This window comes from Camelus bactrianus, chromosome 25 (assembly GCF_048773025.1).
Source record: "Camelus bactrianus isolate YW-2024 breed Bactrian camel chromosome 25, ASM4877302v1, whole genome shotgun sequence".
Classification (NCBI taxonomy): domain Eukaryota; kingdom Metazoa; phylum Chordata; class Mammalia; order Artiodactyla; family Camelidae; genus Camelus; species Camelus bactrianus.
In genome coordinates, this window is record NC_133563.1 from 38,117,818 (window position 1) to 38,140,655 (window position 22,838).

At 50.4% G+C, this 22,838-nt stretch overlaps 1 protein-coding gene across 6 annotated transcripts; it reads left to right on the forward strand.

Annotated features, from left to right (window-relative positions):
- Positions 1-33: 33 nt before the first annotated feature.
- On the forward strand, positions 34-21,397 carry ZNF623 (zinc finger protein 623). Of its 6 annotated transcripts, XR_012502177.1 has the most exons (4): positions 57-179; positions 13,913-14,164; positions 19,413-19,526; positions 20,704-21,397. XR_012502177.1 is itself a non-coding variant. In XM_074352873.1 (3 exons), exon 3 carries the CDS (start codon positions 7,354-7,356, stop codon positions 8,761-8,763), a length of 1,410 nt encoding a protein of 469 aa, XP_074208974.1. In that variant the 5' UTR covers positions 45-179; positions 7,017-7,119; positions 7,265-7,353; the 3' UTR covers positions 8,764-11,018. The 6 variants fall into 6 exon arrangements, 4 of the variants coding, with proteins under 4 accessions (XP_074208973.1, XP_074208974.1, XP_045377240.2 ...); XM_074352873.1 differs by lacking the exons at positions 13,913-14,164; positions 19,413-19,526; positions 20,704-21,397 and adding exons at positions 7,017-7,119; positions 7,265-11,018 and having other exon boundaries at positions 45-179; XR_012502178.1 differs by lacking the exon at positions 13,913-14,164 and having other exon boundaries at positions 53-179.
- The last annotated feature ends 1,441 nt before the right edge of the window (positions 21,398-22,838 follow it).

Here is a 22,838-nt window from a genome sequence, read left to right on the forward strand (position 1 = left end):
GAGGCCTCCCGGCCCCGAAGCGCCTAGAGCGGCACCGGAAGCTCCCCGGGCGGGGCCTCGGACCGACTTCCGGCCGCGGCGTGTGGGCGGCGGTGCGGGCTTTGTTGGCTGGCCTGCGGGGCGGGCGGACCCCAGTCTGCGTGCGGGGTGCGTGCCGTCCTCTCGCCACTGGGCGCCGGGTGAGTGGCGCGCTCCGGGCTGCGGGCAGCGGCAGGGTCCTCCGGGCGGACGGGCGGGCTGAGCGCGGCCTGCCCCGCACGGGTGTCCCGGAGCGTGGGCCTCGGGGAGCCGGTCTCCCGGCGCCATCACGGCCGGGTCTGCCGGGCTGCAGTCCGGCCCGCAGCTTCTCTCCTAAAGAACGTCGTGTGGGTAAATACCCAGTTCCACTCTTGGTTCAGTTCCCCAGCTCCAGGGTCACACCCTCAAACCGTGTAGCCTCCAGCTTCGGCGTGTGTCGCAGCTCTCAAGCTCGCTAGCCCCTCTGAGGTGGCCTGGGGTGGGGTCGGGATACAGGTACGGGTGGCACTGCTGTCGTGTTCTAAGCCTGCCTCCTCTCTCTGGAGCCCAAGAGAGCTCACCAGATGAGGCTGGGGAAGTGGCGGGATGCTTGAGCCTCTTTGTGCTGGAGGAGACGCAGAGCCGCGGCACCTCTCCCCTGCTGGGGGTGCAGGTCACGGACAGAGTTCTCTCCGGCGCTTGGGCCTGAAAGAGAATTCCCAGGTGGGGAGAGGTGATTCGGCTGCGCTATCCTAGCTCTTCTCTGACGGCTCTCTTTCATTGGAAGTCGCTATCAGTCCCAATGGCCATCTCTGCTGATGTCCCGGACGTCTTAGCCCCTCACACAGTGGCTGCACCCTGGTCATGGGATTCCCCAGGGCCTGAGTAGCATGCCTGCGGTTTCCCAGGAATGCTAGCTGGAGGCCAGCTTTGAGCTAAGGCAGTTTGTCCGTAGAGCTCATGACCACCGTGCGGTGCTCTCTGCAGCATGACTGACTTCACCTGAGGTCCAGTCCCGATGAAAGATAGAAATAAGTGTCTTTTGCCCACCTAGGATCTGAGAGATACCAATGTCATTGAATCTTAAGGCGATAAACCTTGCTCCTGTCCAGAGGTGGGACTCTTGTCCCTGTTGTAGATGTAATCTTGTAACGATATCTTAATAATGGCCCTAATGACAACAACCCTCTTATGGAAGATACAGACGAGGGGTGGGGGAGGGCTGATGTTTTTTCCACAAGCCTGACCACGTAACTCTAGCCTCTCCTGGAGAGAAGGTGATGGATTCCCTCCTTCCCTAGAAAGGTTTTGGGGGTGATAGGGAGGGAGGGCCGAGCTGAGAAGGCCCAGACAGCGTTCTTGGCCAGAGGTGGCAGGGCGCTCCGGGAAGTAGCTGACCCAGAACAGGGTGGTGCCATAGAAGCAGCACCAGGAGCTGCTGGGCATGTCCAGTGCTGCCTCGGGTTGTGGGAGATGACTGCTGAAAGGACACTGAACTCGTCAGGAAAGAAGAAGACCATTGGTGTCCTTGGTCAGAGCCCTGGGAGCAGAAGCCAAATGGCCTGGGGTGGGAGGAGGAGAGAGCAGCCAGCAGCTCCTGAACCTCCCTGAACCTGGTGGACGCTGTGAGGAGGCCACGAGGAAACAGGAGGAGCACACCTGCGTGCTCACGTCCCTCTGGAGCTGCAGTGGCGGCCGCAGGGCAGCCCAGAGGTGCAGTCCCCTGGAGCTCTGCTCTGTGTCTTACTCAGTTACCCTTTTGCCCTTCTTTTCCCATTATTCCCGAGGGTGGAGGTCTGCAAACCTCCCTGTGTCCTGTCTCTAGGCTGTGAGCAGCAGTGACTGACTAACTTGCCAGCCCAAGGCCATAATACCTCTTTACCAGTGTGGACCTGAAACAGCTCCCAGTGCCTGCGTGCCACTCCTCCCCCAATCTCAGAGCTACTCCGGGCAGCTCACAGGCCCCCACCCCCTAGATTAAGCTCCCACTCTTTCCCCAGCACTGAGAATCGCCTGTCTCTCTCAACATCAGCTGTGTACTTAGATGATTTCTTGTTCTAGTGTCACAGCAGAAAGGAGGGCTATGTTAGCCTCGCATGTTTTGGAACCAGAATCTGGTGTGTGTTTATTTCCTTTTGTTCATTTCACTCAGGTCTCTTTAAATGAAAGAGTATCGATTTAAGTTTGCTTGCATCCACAGAAGATAAAGGAGCTAAGCAGAAACAGAAAGATTGCTGATTTTCCAGTAAATGTTAATTCAAAGCAAGGTATATCTGATTTGAAAATCTTCCTCTAAAATTAAGGAAAAAATTATGAAAATCATGAAGAGATACACGTTTTTAAAGCTGTATTCGTGTAAACAGATGCAGGCTTGTGTTCAGGTGGTATAACAGTCATTTTAAATGAAAAAAATCAGCAAATATCACCTCCAAAGCAAACCAATAACCTAACCCCCTTTTTTAAGAAAAATAAGGTTTAAAACATAAGCTTACTTTTATAATACTAGTCCCGGCTGATCTAAGCAAAACATCCTATAAAAGTGTAAAAAGTTCACACCTGGAAAGGGAAACAAAATCTTTGATAGTGGTAAAGGGCAAGGGACAGACATACCTGGGTCTGAACCTGAGCGCTGCCACGACTGACTTGGTGGCCTTGGGTTATTGACTTTCAGTCTCTTTCTTCATCTGCAAAATTGAGTAAATAACAGGGCTAATAGCTGCCTCATGAGGTTCGAAGGTGTGATGGGACCACACCAGCCACTTGTGCGGCCCACCTGGCTGGGGTGCCAGGGGCCCTTGTAAACAGTGCCCCTCCTCTCCCAAGCCTGAACCAGGGAGGCATGTGAAGGGCAAAATGTGCCCTACTACTGATCGGAGCATTTGCTGGCGTGACGTGGGGCTGCTTAGGCTGAGTGCCAGTTACACACTTGCCTGCCTGCTTGCCGGGAGCCCTGGGAGCTGCACCCTCCCCTGGGGTGGGGCTGGGCTGGCTTGGGAGCAGAGCAGAGCATGCACCCTGGTGGGAGAGGTCGGGCTGCATGCCTTGTTATGCTCCTGAAGATTTGACTAACTCCTTCCGCCTCTGGGGAAGAGAAATGGGATGAATACATTGGGAACATCCTTCCTCATGACACCAGAGCACAGGGATGGGGGCTCCCTCCAGCGCCTGGCCTGTAGCAGGGACCCTGAGGACCTCTGACAGTAGCGCCGCTCCAAGGCCAGGCGCACCAGTGCGTCTGTGTGGGTGGTCACAAGAATGCCAGGGTGCGTTAGAGATGGGGAGAGTGTTGCAGAGGGATGGGTGCACTGGGTCCTGCCTGTATTTTTGAAAACTGCATGTGTACATAGTAAATGTACAGTCGTTTTAGCAGAGGTCTGGGTGAGTGCGTGTGAACTAAACAGCTGGCAGTGGTCTTGCGTTGAATTGCTGGGGATTATCATTGTCTGTTTTGTTTACCTCTTGAAATACTTCTACAATGTGTATTTTATGTTTGTAATTGCTGAGAACTAACAAGATAGAAAAGTAAAGCAAAACAGGATGTGAGACTGAGTAGCATGGTCCTGACTTCATACTATATTGGGGCAGAAAAAAGGCCAGAGGAGAAGTAATGTCAGTGTAGTGATCTGAGTGGTGGGGTTAAAGGTAATTTAATTTTTATTTTTAAAGTTTTTCTCAACTAGCATACTTTACCTTTATACCCTGGGTGGGGGGGGAAACTAGTTAAAAGTAATTTTTGTAAGCAAGAGAATGATTTTAAACCAAGTTAATGGGCCTCTAACTCAGAAAAGCATTCTCAGCGCATGCGACCAGGCAGTGGTCATAAATGCTGTGGCGCAGGGCACACCGGGAGGGCCACTGCTCCAGGAAGCCGGGCTGCGGGTCTCCGTGGAGAGAAATGCCTCCCGTCTGCTGCTGTTCAGATGCCCCTTCTTGCTGTCGGGGTTCCGCTGCTTTTTCATCGCGGGGAGAACTGCATCTGAATAGTCAGGTGGACTATTACCATTTTTTAAGCATGGGTTAATTTTGCTGTAACAGATTCGAAAATGGTGTTTCCAACAAGAAACGTGGCTTCTCATGTTCCATCTCACAGGCACTTGGGCAGCTCCGCCCCTCAAGGTCTCTGGGAGCCTGCCATGCTGTGTTGTCACCTGTCACTGTGGGCTGGGTGAGGGACTGGGACATGCACACACTCCTTCCATTCCTGGGTCCTTGGCTGGAATCAGTCACACCTCACTTCAGGGCCCATTAAGAAATGTCACTTGCAGGTGGCCGTGTGAACACTAAAATTTCTGTAGGGATTTCTGTCACTAAAAGGAAGCAGGATGCTGGGCAGCCTTCAGTCTCTGCCGCTGTTTACCCCACTGGCCACCTGGTCCCACATCAAGCCTCCCCAAATGCTGTCCCCCACACCCAGCAAGAGAGCAGGGCGGTCACATGGACGCATGCACTCAGGAAGGGGGAGAACCCCAAACCCACAGCAGTTGCTGGTCCACAGCTGCCATGGTTCCGGGTAGAACTTGCAAAGGTGGTCTGAACAAGTGGCCACTGATTGAAGTGTTCCCAGGACCCAGTGGAAATGAGGCCCTCCGTCGACTGAAAGAGAAGTACAGGGCCACTGACAGCTGTTCTGCTCGTAACCCTGAGCTGCCAGCAGCCCGGCTGCGGGTGAGTGGAAGAGTGGGCTGTGCATGGTGGCACGTCCGGACAGACGGAGAAGCTGTGCGGGAGGGAGGGGCGCTCCCGGGCACGTCCTGGGGGTGGGCGCAGTGCAGGCCCGAGTGCTCTGGGATGAACTAGACAGGGGCAAAGGTTCTGCGGCCTCAGGGATGTTCTGAGTTGTGCACTTGAAAATGATGAGTTTTATGGTGTGTGAATTGTACCTTAATAAAAAGTGGGCACACGATTAATAAAAAGCAGACACAAAAGAACATGCTGTTATGACTCCACTTCAATGAGACTTAAAACAGAGATGCTTAACCATCATAACAGAGATGCTTAACCTTGGAGGGGAGCCTTTTGGGTGACAGAAATGGTGGTGGTTAGATAGGTGCATGTGAGGCGTTCGTCAGAGGGGTTCATGTGATGTAGCTGTAGCAGAGGGGCAGGGGAAAGATGTGGGAAGGAAGCCCGGCCTGGACGTAGAGCGTGTGTAGCCTGGTTACACCTGCTCCCTGGGCTGCGCCCTCTGCCCCACTCTGTCCTCGGAGGCACATCCTTGTCTTTGGCAGCCACGTTGCAAATGGGTTTTGGATGGCATCCCTTCGTGGGGCTGCACAGCAATCAGTTTGCTTCCTGCTGGTGCAGATTTCGGGTGGGAAGTGGACTCAGCTGGGGAGAGCCCTCAGGTGACATGCCTGGAAGGCAGGCAGGATTGGGCAGTGAGGTTAAAATTGTGACCAAGGCACATCCCAGTGGATCTTGGGGGCTAGTATGACCCTTCTGAGTTGCCCCAGGTGGAGGCAAGGGCACTGGCTGGGGTGTGGTAGGCTGTGTTCTCAGGTGGCCCTCTGAGATTCCTGGCCCCTCATGTCCAGCACCTCCCAGCCACCAGGTTGGGATTTCAGGGATGTAGTGAAGGTCCCGGTCAGTTGCCAAAAGGAGCCCTGGGAAGACGAGGTTTTCGGCAACTGGTGGCAGAGGAGAAGTCACGGCGGGGGGGGGATTCTCTGAGCTGTTCTGCCAGGAAGACAGGTTTTCCCAGGGAGCCACAGCACGTAGCTGAGACAGTTCTACAAGTGCAGGGAACCAGATTCTGCTGATGGTCTGAGTTTGGAAGTGCTTCCAGATGAGACCTCAGCCTGGCTGACACGCTGTGTCACTCAGAAGGGTCCCAGTCCTGCCAAGCTGGACCTATGACCTGCAGCACAGAGGTGGCAGATAGACACTGTTTCTGCCGTGAATTCTGTATCACTCCATAGTGACGGGCAGCTTCCAGTGGGAGGCCTTTCCTGGGAGGGGCCATGGCTTTGGCAGGTTCCTGCCTGAAGGCGGTTCTCAGTGGAGAATTCCAGAGCTGGAGGGCAGCATTGCTCTGAAGAGGGGAACTGGGTGCCACGTCCTGGTGACCATGTAAGGTTAAGTAACCAGGCTTTTCCAAAGCAAACATGCCCATGTGCAGATCCCAGAACCCCCAGGCCTCCCTGCACCCTTGCCAATCGTGAGCTCCCTGGAGACCATCCCTGCCTCAACTTCCCTACCATGGACTGGTTTTGTCTGTTTTTGACCTTTGAGTAAGTGGAATCACACAATATGAACTCTCAATCGATGTTACATCTGCGAGGTTCGCCTGCGCTTTTCTGCGGGCGCTCTTTTTCACCGCTGTCTGTTTCTCCCTTGTCGGAGGACTCCTCAGGCCACCCTTTTCTCTGCAGATGGGTATTTTGGTGGTCGTCAGTGGTGCTGCCGTGAACCTTCCAACTCCAGACTTCTGCAGAGCAGGTCTGGGGTCACTGAGTAGATAACGGGTGGGTGTAGTGCTCAAGGGGACGTGTCTCCCTTAGACTGCAACAAGGACACCGACCCATGTAATGCGGGAGGGAGCGGCGTGGGCACCAACAGGTGGCTGGTAAACGTAGTGGGAAAAATGGACGTTCTCACCTCATTGCTTTTGTTTTCTCCCTGAAGTGAGACACAAGGTCATCAGCCGAGAGGGAGGGCAAGTGTTGGACGTTTGTGAGGAGAGAACCAGGAGGTGGCCCTATGGGAGACTCACCCAGGTGTAGACATTGCGGGCAACTCTCAGGGCCCTGTTAGGCAAGTGCTTGTAAACATGGAGAGAATGCAGCCAGCAAGGATGCAGACCAGGTCAGGAAGCAGGCTGAGTTTTGGCCGAGGTGCGGTTTTCTCGTGCATGTGGTAGAGGAGCTGGGGCTCACGTGCAGGAGAACGACTGATACGTAGCCTGCAGTGAGTGTGACACCATAGACCGACCATGCTGCGAGGAGGGATGGAGGACCTGAAGGCAGGAAGGGCAGTGGACAGGTGATGAGAGCGATAAACTTGTGTTTCTTTGGAAATAGGTCTGGATTTTTGAATGGAGTCCAAGCCACTTCCTTCCCCTCTGCTCCCTGGCCAGTCGGGCCCCTGAGGTCAGAGGTGGAGCCCAGGGAAACCGCCCCAAGGGTGAGCCGAGCACTGTGCTGGGTCAGGAGTGTGGGCAGAGGGACACTTTGCTCTCCCACTCCTTGGATTTGCATTTTATCCCCTACGTGCTCCAGCACATTCCCATCTGTTAACAAAGGGAAAGATAACCTTTCTCTTATTTCAGGTTCTGACAGGTGACTCGAAGGCAACCCCAGACTCTGAATTTCTGAGCATGGAAATCTGCAGACGGCAACGTCAGAAGCCCTCACGGTGATGGAGCTTGCTGCCCCTGCATCTGGGGGGGCCCCCGAACTCAGGTTGAGGGGGCTGTTGGGAAACCTGGAAGGGCAGAGCCTGCGGAGCTGTGCCTCCCAGGAGGCAGGTTTCAAGCAAGTGACGGTCACCCACTGGAAGATCCAAGCAGGAGAAGCAGCCCTGGTGGGTGGTAGGTCAGGGGGGAGCCCGGTCCTGAGCTCCAACCTCCTCATACTTCAGAGAGAGCTTATAGAAGGGGAGGCCCACCCGCACAGGTGCGACACACACGGGGAGGGGTTTGGCCAGAGCGCCCGCCTTGCCGAGCACCGGCGAGCTCACACTGGAGGGAGGCTCTACGTGTGCGACGTGTGTGGGGAGGACTTCGTCCACCTCGCGGGCCTTGGGGAGCACCAGAAAACGCACGCGGGAGAAAAGGCGTTCAGGTGCACCCAGTGTGGGAAGGGTTTCTGTCACAGCGCAGACCTGGTCCGGCACCAGCGGGTTCACACCCGCGAGAGGCCTTTTGAATGCAAAGAGTGCGGGAAGGGCTTCAGCCAGAGCTCGCTGCTCATTCGACATCAGAGGATTCACACAGGCGAGCGGCCCTACGAGTGCAACGAGTGTGGGAAGGCCTTCATCCGCAGCTCCAGCCTGGTCCGGCACTACCAGACCCACACGGAGGTGCGGCAGTACGAGTGCCAGGAGTGCGGGAAGGCTTTCCGCCACCGCTCGGACCTCGTGGAGCACCAGCGCATTCACACCGGGGAGCGGCCCTTCGAGTGCAGCGAGTGCGGGAAGGCCTTCATCCGCAGCTCCAAGCTCGTTCAGCACCAGCGCACCCACACTGGGGAGCGGCCGTACGTCTGCAGCCAGTGCGGGAAGCGCTTCAGCCAGACGTCCAACTTCACCCAGCACCAGCGCATCCACACTGGCCAGAAGCTCTTCCAGTGCAGTGAGTGCGGGAAGGCCTTCTTTCTGAGCTCGTACCTCATCCGACACCAGAAAGTCCACACCGGGGAGCGCGTGTACGAGTGCAAGGAGTGTGGGAAGGCTTTCCTCCAGAAGGCGCACCTCACAGAGCACCAGAAGATCCACGCGGGGCACAGGCCCTTCGAGTGCAAGGACTGCGGGAAGGCGTTCATTCAGAGCTCCAAGCTCCTGCTGCATCAGATCGTCCACACTGGAGAAAAGCCCTACGTGTGCAGTTATTGTGGGAAAGGCTTTATTCAGAGGTCAAACTTCCTTCAGCACCAGAAGATTCACACTGAAGAGAAACTCTATGAATGCAGCCAGTATGGGAAAGAGTTCAGCTCAGCTCCAAACTTTAAAAGTAACCAAGATGTTCACCAGGAGGGACTTCCCTTGAGTAAGACCCCTGTACATTTGGGTAAGAAGTATGTAGGTCAGGGGGAGCACACGGACTCGTAAGTGATGACCCTCCACCTTGCCGATTGGGGTCTGGAAGCGCATGGCAAAGAGGCCTGGTTCACGCAAGTTTGGATGTGTCTGCGTCTCCCTACGTCACGGGCGGGGCTGCCTCCGCAGTGGACCCCTGCCAGCCACTGTGGCAGTGCTGGCCCCCATCCTCCTCTGTGGGAACATGTGCCCTCCGGGGAGCCATGCGACTGGACAATTGGCTGAGCTGGCACAGTGCCGGGGCAGGAGCTGGGCCGGGAGAGAAGGTTCTTGTATCTTGCTGCTCCGTTACAACCGCCCCTGAGCTCAGTCCTGTTCCAGTCAAGTTCAGAAGTGTGTATCTCACCTTATTAGTTTAAAAGAAGATTGTTTAGCAAATTTTGGTCTATCAGAAAGGCAAGTTGGAGAAAGGTACTTCCTTGTCCAAGTCTGCGGATTGGTTCCCTGTTGTCCTCGGGATAAACTCCAAACTCCCTGCACTTCCTGGAGCCCCATCTGCCACCGGTGAACTCGCGGCTGTTAACTGCCAGACGTCCCCACTCAGCCAAGCCGCTCCAGCCTCCTTGGTCTTCGCTTGGATGTCGCTCTCTGCTCACCTGGCTCCCCGGACACGTCAGGACCCGCCTCAGGCCCCTTGCTGGGCTCAGCCGGCTCCCCCGCCTCTGCTTCTGTTGCTTGTTGTTCATTCGCCTGTTAGTGCACTTCCTTTGATATGTCAACATTGTGTTTTCTGTACCATCTCTTCCATTATTACACTGTTAATTCCTGGAGAACAGTGAGCATATCTGACGGATTTATGTGTCACTGGAGTCTAGGGTGAGGTATAGAAGGAGCGCGCCCGAGCTGTGTGCTGGGCTTTGTCCTCTCTGTAGTACTGATTTAAAAAACCTGTTTGGATGTTCTTTTTGTTGTTCTGTTTTGTAACACTATAGCCTTCTGGTCTACTGGAAACGACTTCCCTCTCAGCCCCGTTGGCTTTTGCTTGCACTTCATTCAGTGAGGCCAGTGTTAAGACTAGCGCCCCTTGTGTTTTTTGCTATCAGAGCTTATTCAAGACTGTCCACTTTTGAGGGGACCCTTGTCTTCACTTAGTTGTGTGTGCATCTTCCTAATTCATTCCAAGGGCTCACAGTCCTGATGCACTGCATGACTTTTTCCTGTCTCAGCAGTTCCATGACTGACTCCAGTTCTTTTCCCTTTCCCTGCTCTCTGGATCGCTTTGGCATTGATTTGTAAATGTATTGCTCTACAAGGACCAGCCCTAAAACTGGGGAACAGTTAAGACTGCCCACCTCGAGTCATCCAGAGCCTGATGGGGAACTGCACGCTGAGTGGAAGTACACATGCGTCCCTGTCGTGTAGGAGCGTAGGTAAGGAGCTGACTTACTCGGCGTGGGGGTCTGGGACAGCTTTGCAGAAGAGGTGACACTTGAACTGGCCTCCAGAGAGAAGCAAACATGTCAGCTAGAGAGGCAAGTGATCCTGGAGCGGGAACCTGCGGAATGGGAGATGTGGCGGGTCCCTTTCTAGGAGGGGCTGTCAGAAGCAGGCAAGTTCTGTTACCCGGCGGCAAACTGTCTAGCAGAACTATTAAGTTGTTGCCTCTGAATTTCTTTTATCTAAACATTTAACAAAACAACCAGTTTTGAAATGATTTAAAGCAATGTTTTGCCCATGAGGGTGTATTTTCAGTCTTAAATTCCCACAATGCCAGAAGCCTTAAGGGGGTAAATAATTCAAAAAGAGCATACAGTACTCCATCCTTTGGGAAACTCACCATTACTAGAGATGTTTCAGGTGGTATAGAAGCAGATTTTATCAGACCATTTTAACCAACTTTGGTTGAGGTCCAGTTTCCATACAGTAGAACACCTATTTTTAAGTGTACGGAATTTTGACATATCCATGTACTTGTGTAACCACCATCACAATCAAGAAAAATAACAGTTCTCTCACCCAGAAATGGTCCCTTTTGCCTTTTCCTGGTTAATCCCACGCTAGCCCCAAGTAACCACTTTCTGTCTGCGTGGATTAGTTTTGCCTGTTCTGGGGTTCACGTAAATCGATGCACATGGTATGTAATCCTGTGTGTCTGACGTCTTTCACTTTGGCACGTTTTGAAGACTCAGCTGAGTACTTCTGCTTCAGTAGCTCTTTCTCTTTGTGAGTAGTGTTCCATTGTAGGGGTAAACAGTGCTTATTATTCACCTGTTGGTGGAAATTTGGGTTTCCAGTTTTGGCTGTTATGAATAAAACTGCAATGAGCATTTGTGTAAAAGTGTTTTATTTGGACATGCCTCTTTATTTCTCTTGGGTAAGTGCCTAGGAATTTAATTGCTGGATTATGAGATACATGAATTTTAACTTTATAAGGAATAGCCCAGAAGTTCTCTATAGTGGTTGTGCCATTGTACCCTCTGCCACTGTCAGGGCTCCAGTGGCCCACGTCCTTATCAACACTTGGTATTAGCCCTCTTCTGAAACCTAGTGGCGTAGGTGACACCTTTATGCTTCTGGTTTGTGTTCGCCTGCTCCGTGATGGTGAGCATCTCTCCATGTGCGTGCTGCCAGTCTGTCTCACCTTTTGTGATGTGTCTGTTCACATCTTTTGCCCACTTTAAAATTGGGCTGTTTGTCTTGCTATTTACTTGTAAGAGTCTTTTCTATTTTGGGTCAAAATCTCTTCCAAATACATATTTGTGATGAGTATTTTTTAGTCTTTGGCTTACCTTTCAATTTTCTTCAGATTTAACTTAAAAAAATTTAAAGGTCCAATTTACCAAAAAAAAAAAAAATTGGGTGGGATAATTAAGTTTTTGTTTTTTTTTTATTTCTTGATGGAGGTATTGAGGATTGAACCCAGGACCTTGTGCATGCTAGGCATGTGCTCTACCACTGAGCTACACCCTCACCGCCCCCCCGCCCCCAATTTTTAAAATAGTTTATGCTTTTTGAGTTCTAGCTTGTTTTTTTAAAAAGCCTTTTTCCCATTGACATTGCCAGTGTGTAGAAATTGATTTGACTTTTGTAATTGACCTCATATCCTGCAACCTAGATAAATTCATTTATTGGTTCCAATAGCTTTTTTCTAGATTCTTCAGCATTTTCTGTGTAGATAATCAAAGAATGTTACCTCTCCCTTTCCAGTTTATATAGACTTTGTTCCTTTTTTTTTTTTTTTTTTTTTTTTTTTGCTTTATTGCACTGCTAGGGCTTTCTGTACAGTTTTCAGTAGAGGCGGTGAGAGGACGTCCTTGTCTTGATACCAGCGTAACATTGCTCTCAGTTGTGAATTAGTCTCCCCACATCTATTTTCTGAATTTGTTTGCATAATAATATTTCTTCCCTAGGTGTTTGATAGCTTTCACCAGTGAAATCCTGGGGAGTTCTTTGTGGGAAAATTACAAATTCAATTTCTCTAACAGATACAGCACTTACTCAGATTTTTCTATTTCGTCTTGTGCCAATTTTGGTAACTTGTATCTTTCGAGGAATTACTTATTTCATCTAATACAATTGCATAAAGTTGGCATAAAGTTGTTAAAGTTTTTTTCATTGTTTTTGTGCATTCCATTTTACTTAACTAATTATACTTGAAATGATGTCCCCTCTTTCCCTGGTGGAGACTGTGTCTTGTGTTTTTCTGATCAGTCTAGCTAGAGCGTTACCCACGTCCTTAGTCCTTTCAAAGCAGCAGCTTTGGTTTTTCTTGATCTTCTCTATTGTCTCTTGTCTATTTCATGAAAGTAGAATCATTTTCTTTCTTTCCTTCTCCTTTGAGCTAATTTTCCCTTCTCTTCTCTAGCTTTTGAAAGTGGAAGCTTAGGGCTTTAGTTTTCAGACCTTTCATCTTTTCTGACTTAAACGTTTAAAGCCAGCAATTTTCCTCTAAACACTGCTTTAGCCGCATTCCCTAAATTTTGATACATTTTCATCACTTCCGGGGGCCGGGAAGGTGGGCGGAACTCGCGCGCACCAGGAAGACGAATGCCTGGAGGGGCGGGAGGGCCGCTTCCGGGAAGAGCACTTCCGCTGGGAAGTCAGCGGAAGTGGGAGGCGGGAGCAGCGGGGGGAGGGGCCGCGAGCGCGGGGCTCGGCCGGCTGCGCCCGCCCCCCACCCCCCACCCCCGGCTCTCCGCGGCCCTGCGGGGTCCGCCCGCCGGTCAGCAGTGCGCCCGCGGCCCCGGCTGCCCCAGCGCGCCTCCGCGCCTCGGCTCGTCCGCCCGCGCGCTCTCCGGCGGCGCCCTCCCCGGGCGACCCGTCCGTGGCCGTAGGCTGCTTCCGCGTCTGTGACTCCGCCGGGCGCTCCGGAAGGATCCGGGTGTGGGTCCAGCTGCCGGCTTAGTCTCTAAGGCACCCCATCTCCGCGCCCCGGTTCATGGCTCCTCCTCTGGGGGAGCCGCGTCTCTCGCCTTGCCTGCGCTTCAAGTCCATTGGCGTCTTCGGTCATTCCCGCCTCTCCCTTTCCGCCGTCCCCGCCTCTGCCCGGCCCCCTTCCTCTCTCCGCTCGACTGTCGGTGGGCAGTGGTCACCTCCCTGTCTTCCCCCCGCCCCGCCCCGCTCCGCTCCGCCCCGCCTTGCCGCCTTCTGATTTTGTTCACCGCGGGGGGATCTTTCTGAAACGTAACTTGCCACAAAGGTCTACGTTAGACCTTTCCTGCCTTTCCTGTAAAACCATGGCGCAGGATGCCCTGGGTACCCTTGCCCGCTCTTCTGGCCGTGCCTCACATAGTCCTCTCTCAGTCGGCCAAGTGCAGCCGTTGGAACACGTAGTGGATGCCCAGTCCAGGGAGCCGTTCTTGTTTTATCGCAGTGATCAGTGGCTGGAGGAGCTCGGGTTCTCCTGCTAAGCGCTGCCCGAAATGCCTGTGCCCAGTGTACCTCCTCGTGTGTTTATAAGCCATGTACATCTTTTGGTGAGAGAATCCAAATATTATGTCCATTTTAAGCTTCATTTTTCTTTCTGTTACTGGTTGGTAGGTGTTCTAGTGCTGGATGTGAGCCCTTTGTCAGATACACGTACTGCGGATATTTTCTCCCAGTCTGTGGCCTGCCTTTTCATTTAACTGTCTTTTGGTAAGGAAAAACTTTTAATTTTGGTAAAGTCCATCTTTGGTAAAATAGCATTGTGTCTTTTATTTCTATTCCTGAACACATGCAGTTTGGGAAGACTTTTCTCCCCGTGTCATGTGACCAGACGTCCACAGATCGTGGGAAAAGCGCTAGAGGTCTGCCCAGTCCTGCTGCTCCCAAGAGCACAGATGAGTCGAATACCAGGTGAGGTCAGAAGAACAGTTGGCGCTTCTGCTACTGTGGCCAGGACTGTCTGTCACAGAACCCCTGACAGCACCATCTGAAGAGCCTTGGGAGCTGGCCCTGGACCTTGAATCGGCACCTGAAGTTGGCTCTTAAGGTAGCCGTGTTCACTACAGGGTTTTGTGGGGAGAGGCGACCTCTTTGTTGTGGCTTTATAATTCCCGCAGCAGCTGCCAGTGTCATGGCGCTGGGGTGGCCAAGACCTCTTTGTTCTAAACCTGAGGCATGTTTTCTCGTGCAGCCCCAAAACCTGCTGAGTGGGGTTCACAAGGGCACCAGCTCTCACTCGGAGAACTGGTCAGGGGACAGGACACCTGACCCCCTTCCTGTATGAGTGCTGTTGCAGGTTATCTAAATAACTGGTGAAGGATTTTGATTTTGTTTTGTTTTTGAAGAATTCCGGAGAGAAAAGGTTGGGGCTGTGAAGGGCTAGCAGAGCGCCAGAGGCACTGCATTGAGGGACCTCTCACCCCAATTTGAGCAAACCAGCTACAAAAAGCATTTTCGAGACAATCATGGACATTTGAACGTGACCTTGGTATTAAGGACTTTGTGATGATAATGGTGATTCTGTTTTTAGAAGTCCTTATTAAGGATGCATTCCGACACACTTATGGGTGAAATGGCATGATGTCAGGGATTTGCTTTACAATTCTATAAAAAGAAGAAACAAAAAAATACTGGCAAACGAGTTGCTTGAAGCTGGGTCATGAGTATGTTTGAATTTTATTTCACAGGGTATTTATATTTTAAGGTCATTAATACATACTGAAGGAGGTTGGAAATAGCCATTAGGTCATGTTTGGGTCTGTGTCAGTCAGCTCGGCCTGCATGGCAATACACAAAAACCAGGAGGCTTAAACAAACAACAGGAATGTATTCCTCACAGCTCTGGGGCCGCAAGTGTGAGATCAGGGCGCTAACACAGCCAGGTTCTGAGGAGGATCCACTTTCTGGCTTGCGGACGACGCCTTCTTACTATGTGCTCACGTGGCAGAGGGAGGGAGAGCCCTGGTGTCTCCTCCTTTTTTAAGGGTTCTGTCCCACCATGGGGCCCCACCCTGATGACGTTATTGCACCCAAAGGCCCCACCTCCAAACACCACCACGTTGGGGTTAAGGCTTCACACTGAATTTTGTTTGGAGGTGGGTGGAAACAATTCAGTTTGCAGCAGCAGTTCTCTGGGTCAGTGACCAGCTGGGAGGGGGTCACACAGTCATGGCCACTGAGGCCACGCGAGCATGGAGCCCAGGGCCCTCCAGAGTAAACAGATCTCCCCAGTGGAGCATCCACGTGGCTTCTCTTTTGTTTATAGAATCCAAATCTTTGCACCAGTGCTTGTGTTTTTCTTCCAGTTCAGAGCTGTGGGCAGGACAGTGGCTAGTTTGTTCCCAGCCAGCACATGGAGTTGTGAAGGCCCTCAGGGGGCCTTTCAGCGCAAGTGTGAATGGCCGGTCTTGGACAATAAGCACAACAGAGACAGCTTCGTCCTGCAGGATCAGCTGGCCAGGGGCTGGGTCACTGGTTCTGGTTTGTAATCCTTCACGATGCTTTTACCTCCTGCTGTGACCATGTGGGGTTAAATGTGAACAATTCAGAATCACGAAATTAACTACATTCCACCTGCCGATGATTATGGATGGATCCCAGCAGGTTACCCTAGCGCTTGGCGGCCGCTGCACAGCAAGCACACCTGCTCCCCTGTGCTGGCTGGTTAGTCCCAGACTGCAGTTTTCTCTGTGCCTGGCTCTGCGGGCGCCGGTGGAGATGGCTTTGAGGGAGCGGCAGCTGGCAGGCGGTGAGGGACACAGCGGCCTCCGCGTGCACTTGCACGTTGTTCCTGACGACACGCTGCCATCCTGACACCTTAGAAGGAGAGGCGTGGTAGTGAAGAAATGTGAAGACACCATAAGGTCTGCACTGCCAGTGCCCTGTTGCCATGTCCCCAGGGGCAGAGTGGTGGGGTCCTCGAGGTAGGTGTCCCATAAGGTGTACCAGCCTTCTCAGGGCAGGTGCACCTGGCCAGCAGCTTGCTGCCCCAGCCGCCACTTTATCTGTATTTATCTGGGGCAGAGGATATATGAGTCACCTTGGGACAGGACAGGTGTGCCGCTGGAGACTGACAGCTGAGTCTCGTCCCTGGTCTGGGCCCTGGTGCTGTGGGGAGTCCACGCCCTCACACACGTTCTCTCCCTGACTCGCCCAGCAGCCTTCTCGGGACCTGGCCCACAGAGCACAGCATCCACACCTTCCCACTTGGGGCACAGAACACCCAAGCTGGTGTGTTGTTGCTACCTCGTCCCTGTCTGTGACCTATTGAACCCCCCTCCCCAGGAGTCCCTGTGGTCTGACTGCCAGCGTGAAAAGTGTAGACCTTCCCCTGGGTGGGGGTAGGGAGGGGTGAGGTCCTCATTCCCTTGACCAATAAATTAGGCAACTTTATCTGGAAAAGAGAGCCGAGTTCACGTTGTTTTAGTGAAATTTATTCCAAGTTACAGGTCAATATAAGCCTCACACTAAACAAAGGATCCCCCTGGGAAACAGCAGAGACTAGACCCCCCCACCTGGTCCTCAGGCCAGAGGGATAGTCTGCTGACAGCGAGTGTGTCCTCGAGTGCTTGTCTAGGGCCCTGAAAGTGAGCACATGATTTTGGCTTGTTTCCCTCAAAGTAGTGGAACCACACCCTCCACGTCCTTCTGCTCGTATATTTTGTCCGCCTCTCAAGGAGCCTCCTCGTCCCTCCCTGCTCTTAATAGCTTCGTGGTTTCCATAGCTCAGGACTGTGGACGGCCTCTTCCTGCACCGAACAATTTTACTCTGATGTCTGTTTGTGTGAGTGGGTTGTATCCGTCTCCTGGGACAACCATACCCCAAATGTACCTCAAAAGTGCCACAAACTGGGTGGCTGAAGCCAACAGAAATTTATTCACCCCAGTGTTCATAGAAGCACTATTTACAATAGCCAAGACATGGAAACAACCCAAATGTCCATCAACAGATGACTGGATAAAGAAGGTGTGGTACATACATACAGTGGAACACTACTCAGCCATAAAAAAAGAATAAAATAATGCCATTTGCAGCAACATGGATGGACCTGAAGATTGTCACTCTTAAGTGAAGTCAGCTGGAAAGAAAAAAATGCCATATGACATAATTTATATGAAGAATCTAAAAAATAATAACAATAATAATAAGGACACAAATGAACTATTATTTTGATTTCTTGAATCTGTGTCAGCACATTTGACTGTCCTTTATGATTAGTTACCACATTCTGTTGATTCTTATTTTGTAGTTGGCTTTATTCCTTTGATAACTATGTAAGTTTAAAAAGCTAAAGATCTAATCTGTTCTTAGAAACAATTAGCACATATATATAAACTAAAAAAAATGTGCAGTATACTGTATATATGTATTTACATGCAATATAATGTGTATGTGCAGTCAAACTGTAATTAAATTCTACAAAATAAGACTGAAAAAGGAAAAATAAAACAGACAACGGAAACCTGTCTCAGTTCTACAGGCCAGAAGTGTGAGGTCAAGGAACTGGCCCAGTGGTGTACCTCTGAAACCTGCCTCTCAGCTCCTGGTGGTACGGCCATCCTTGGCATCCCTTGGCTCGTGGCCACGTGGCTTCGTATCTGGCTCGGTTATCGTGGGTCTTCCCTGTGCGTCTCTGACTCCTTGTAAGGACACCAGTCCGATTGGATTAGGGCCTTCCGTACTCCACGGTGACTTCACCTCAGCTAATGACATCCGCAACAACTCTGTTTCCAAGTCAGGTCTCATTCTGAGGTCAGGATTTAAGCATCTTTCACGGGACACAATCCAGTCCACAGCATATTTGCAGAACAGACTCCTGGAAGAACTAACTCATCAGGAACAGACAGCCAGGGAGGTGGGGCGGCCACGCGCTCAGGCTCAGCAGGCTGGCGCCCCGCCCCGCCCGGGGGGGCCCTCCCTCCCTGGGCCCTGCTGTCGCTGGCACTGCCCTGTGTCCTGGGCAGCTGCTCTTCTCCGATGTGCACTGGCTTTGGGTTTCTTCTTTAATGCCTGCTTTTTCTGGTAGGTTTTCGTTGGCTCTTTTTCTTTATAGTTTATTATAAAGTTATGTTTTGTCTATTTGGTCGCTGTAAATATTTTTTCCAAATTGTCATTTATCTTCTAATTTATAGTATATTTTACCATAATGCTTTTCATGTTGATTTTCCTATTATAATCTTTTCTTTTATGCCTTGGAGTTTTCTTTCTTGTTAAAGACTGGCTTTTTTAAAAAATTATAGCCAGTTACAATGTGTCAGGGGGGATATAGCTCAGTAGCAGAGTGTGTACTTAGCATGCACGAGGTCCTGGGTTCAATCCCCAGTACCTCCAATCAATCAATCAATCAATCAATCAATCAAATAATTAATTAAAAAAAAACCAGTATGTCAACTTCTGGTGTACAGCATGATGCCCCAGTCATGCATATACATACATATATTCATTTTCATATTCTTTCCCACTAAAAGTTGTTACAAGATACTGAATATAGTTCCCTGTGCTACACAGTAGAAATTTGGCTTTAATCTATTTTTATATATAGTGGTTAACATTAAAAAGTGGCTTTCTACTCCTCAGAATCATAAAAGGATTCCACTACTTTAATGTTTTTACTTAAAAAAAAAAAAAACTAATAGGCTGTACATTTAGAGCAGCTTTAGGTTTACTGAAAAATTGACCAGGAAGTATGGATTTCCAGAGCCTCCCCAGCACCCCACCCCGCGCTTCTCATCTCACTTCCGTGTGGCTCGTCTGTAGTAGCTGATGTACCAGCACTGATGCGTGGTTAACAAAGGCCATGGTTTGCCTTGGGGGGTCTGTCTTGGTGTTGTATTCTGTGGGTCTGGATGAATACACAGACACGCATCCACCATGTAGCATCGTCCCCACTCAGTGCCTGGCATCACCAGTCTTTCAACTGTCACCATGTGTTTTTGCCTTTTCCGGAAAGTCAGAGTGGGAATCCCACAGTAAGCAGCCTTTTCAGGTGGGCTTCTCTCTCTTAGTGATGTGCATTTAAGGTTCCTCCATGTCTTTTCATGGCTGATGGCTCATTTCTTTTTAATGCTGATTAATATTCCATTTTCTGGTTGGACTATCATTTATCTGCTCACCTACTGAAGGACATCTCGGTTGCTCCCAAGCGTTGGCAATTATGAATAAAGCTGCTATAAACATCTGTATGCAGGTTTTTGTGTGGGCATGAGTTTTCAGCTCCTCTGGGTTGGAGTGTGATTGCTGGGTCCTGTTGTATGATTATGCTAATTTTGTAAAAAACCACCAAACTATCTTTCAGAGCAGCTGCACCATTCTGTGTTCCCGCGCCAGCAGTGAATGGGAGCTCCTGTTGCCCCATCTCCTCCTTAGCACTTGGTGGTGTCAGCCTCTGGGACTTCAGCCATTCTAACAGGTATGTGTTCACTTTTTGTTCAATGTTTGGATCTTCAGTCACAAAGATCCAGGCTAGCCTGATGGTGAGGGCCCTTTACTTGCTCTGGTGTCCAGCCGTCCCCCTCATCCCCATCTCCACTCTTGCTCCAGGGTCAGGCCTCTCTGCGCCAGCGGGCTCTTTGCAGAGGGACAATGCAGGCCAAGGCAGGGAGGACCAGGTCGTCTCCCTCCCTGCACGTGCAGCCTTCCTCTGCAGGCTGGGTCGCTGTACCCACAGGGTGCCCTGTGCCCTGCCTACCACACAGCCACCCACTCCCCTGCTCTCCAGCCACAGTCTGTGTCAGCATCCACCCTAGCCCAGCCTGGCCTGGTTCACTGAACCCCCGGAGGTGCTGCCCTCACCTGAGTCCTCATTGCACCCTCTGAGGGGGCCTGTCCAGTGGCACCCTGCCCCTGCTGAGGTGACCAGAAGCTAAGCAGGGTCAGTGGCTTTTTGCGGGAGGTGACAAAGCAAGGTTGTGGGTGGGCTTGCTGTGGTCCTGCTCACCACACTGGCCTGGAAATCCTAGGGAGGGTCTCTGGGTGGCATCGGGAAAGCCCCCATGGCGCCTGCGTGGTGAGCAGTGGTTACATGGGGCAGGAACCACAGAGCAGTGAGCAGGGGACAGAAGAGAGTGGTCTGAGAGGGGCTTAGACTGGAGGTGCCCATTAGGGCCATCCCACCCCCTCTGCTGCTAGGTGTCCCTGGGACTGGTATCCCATGTGGCCCAGCCTCAAGGCCATGCTCTCCTCCATCCCCATAGCCGCTGTCGGGGTGGCAGGCAGCCTGATGGGGCAGACGAGGGCTGAGTTTGAGCTCTCTGTTCAGCAGCAGATGCCGGAAAGCCATGCAGGGAATGAGGAACTACCAGAACTAGCCCAGCAGGATTTTTAAAATAAATTTTTTTAATCAAAGCATAACATACACACAGATATGTCCTAAATGGTAAGTATGCAGGTGGATAAACTTTCATAAAGAATAACAGTGTCTAATTTGTGGGTTAACAAAAGGCAAAGCAGAACTAAAATCTTATTATCAATAGGTTCTAAGTCAGGAAGGTATGATGGAAATTTAAAGCATTCTGAGGGTTGGGAGGAGGGTAATAATATTATCTTCATGAATTATAAACTTAAATGTGCTTGTTAACATTTCTTAGGTGACCACTAACAGAGAAGAGTGTGATTTCCACACAAGTAGAGAAATGAAAGGAGAAGGAGGGGTTCAAATGAAACACAGAGAAAGGAGACAGTAAGTAAAAAATTAACTGATAAAAAAAAACTTCCATGAATACCGTAAATCAACCCATGTAAAATAACTACACTCCAGTCAAAAGACAAAGATTGTCAGACTGTATTCTAAAATATAAGAACCATTTATACTGATTCTAGGGACACATCTGAAGTATGAAACTGACACCCATAGAAAGGGGTGTGCAAGACAAAACGAGAAGAAAGCTGGAGCAGGCTGTGGGCAGAGGCAAGGAACACTGCAAACTGGTAAACGAGTCAATTCACAGAGAAGAGCTAGTACTAAACTTGTATGCAACTAATAATTGCTTCAAATACATAAAGTAAAAATGACAGAACTACAAAGAAATTGACAACTGCCTACTCTGGGTGATGTCTCTCAGGGAGCTATTTCATGGAAAGTCATGGGCTGGAGGGTCTTGAGGACAGGGGCTGTCTCGGCAGGAGAGAGTGGTGTGCCAGATGCTGGGAAGAGTGCCTGGGAACAGGAAGTGTGGAATATGCTGCTCTTCAGTAGCTTCATAATTACCAAGAAACTCTATCTAAATCTATTGATTTAACACAACAAATTAAAATAAAGGTTTGAACAAGGTCCACAAGTTGCATTAAGTGGAAATGTGTCTTAGTCTGTCAATTGTTAAGAACCCCCCCCCCTTTTAAAATTCCTTGCCATTTATTTTTTGGGGGGAAAAAAGTCATTTGCCTTATAGAGGATAGGATGATTACATCCTAACTGTCTTTTAACATGTTCCTCTGTCCCCTATATTTTGTATACATAGTTAGAGCTAGAAGCTTGATTATTATCAGAGTTTTGTTTCTTTTTTTTTTTTTAAATGGAGGTACTGGGGATTGCACCCAGGACCTCACTCTACCACTGAGCTATACTCTCCCCCAGTTTTGTTTCTAGTTGAGAATGTTTTGTAAGTTGCACAGTGCAGACGCACTTAAGTGTCTCACTCTTAGCAAAGTTAAGGTCATTCAGGGGCTCAGGAGATCAGCTGGAGCCATCTGTTATCCTCATTAATCTTTCACCAATAGGCTTTAGCAACCATTATGACATAAATATTTTTTCTGCACTTATAGGTGGAATTCTGTACATAACTTTCCTTCACCAACAATTTGTTTATCCTGAAATTCAGTTCATATGGGAAAGGCAGAATGGATGTGATTCTTCATTTACTAATTTTCAGAATACTGGATTATTGTGCTAGGAACCTTCAAGATGACCAGTGGAGTGGGGTCTTACAGTACTTTAAACTCATGCATTTTGTATATCTTATGTGTTTCTACTCAGTGCATTCTTTTTGATGATGAAATTGTTGGCTTCTTGGCCCATCAGGACCCTTCACTTTGCTACTCTGTCCTGACAGCTCTCTCTCTGGGAACAATCTTGCTTTCTGGCACAAGATGCAAGATTTTCTGGACTCAATTTGTATTATTTCCTTCCCCAAATCTCACAAGAGCCCTAGTTCCTTTTAAAGAGAAATGGTTATGGAAACTTTTACCATCCTGGGTTTCAAGTGAACTCTTCCAAGAGAATCTGTTTGCTGCTTCCAGTCATCTACAAACTCTCCCAACCCAGATCGAGAACATTTAGCTAAATTTTCACCAGGAGGGTAGTGGGAGGGCCATCAAGGTACACAGGTCATGAACAGGAGCTCCGTTTTTGTTTTGTTTTGTTTTGTTTTTACAAGGGCCTGTGTGCTTTATTGCTTGTGCTGCAAATGCAAATGAATACAATAAACCTCTTTAAAAAAAATAAGGCACGTGAGCAGCCTTCTGTGCAAGTTCCATATTATTTAAAATTTCTATTGGCTAATAAATTATCTTCACTCTAGAACGGGGGAGCTCCGTTTTAAACCTGTGATCTGAACTCCTCCCTCCACCAGGCCCAGGCCTGCCACGTGGGTGTGCAGTCCGCGGTCCACGGTGGAGTGTTGGCCCTGCAGAGCCCCGAGGGTCCCTCTGGGTCTGCGCCCACCGCATGGGCACCACCCCGACAGGAAACCATCTCGCTGGTCAGGCTCTGCAACCCAGCACTCCA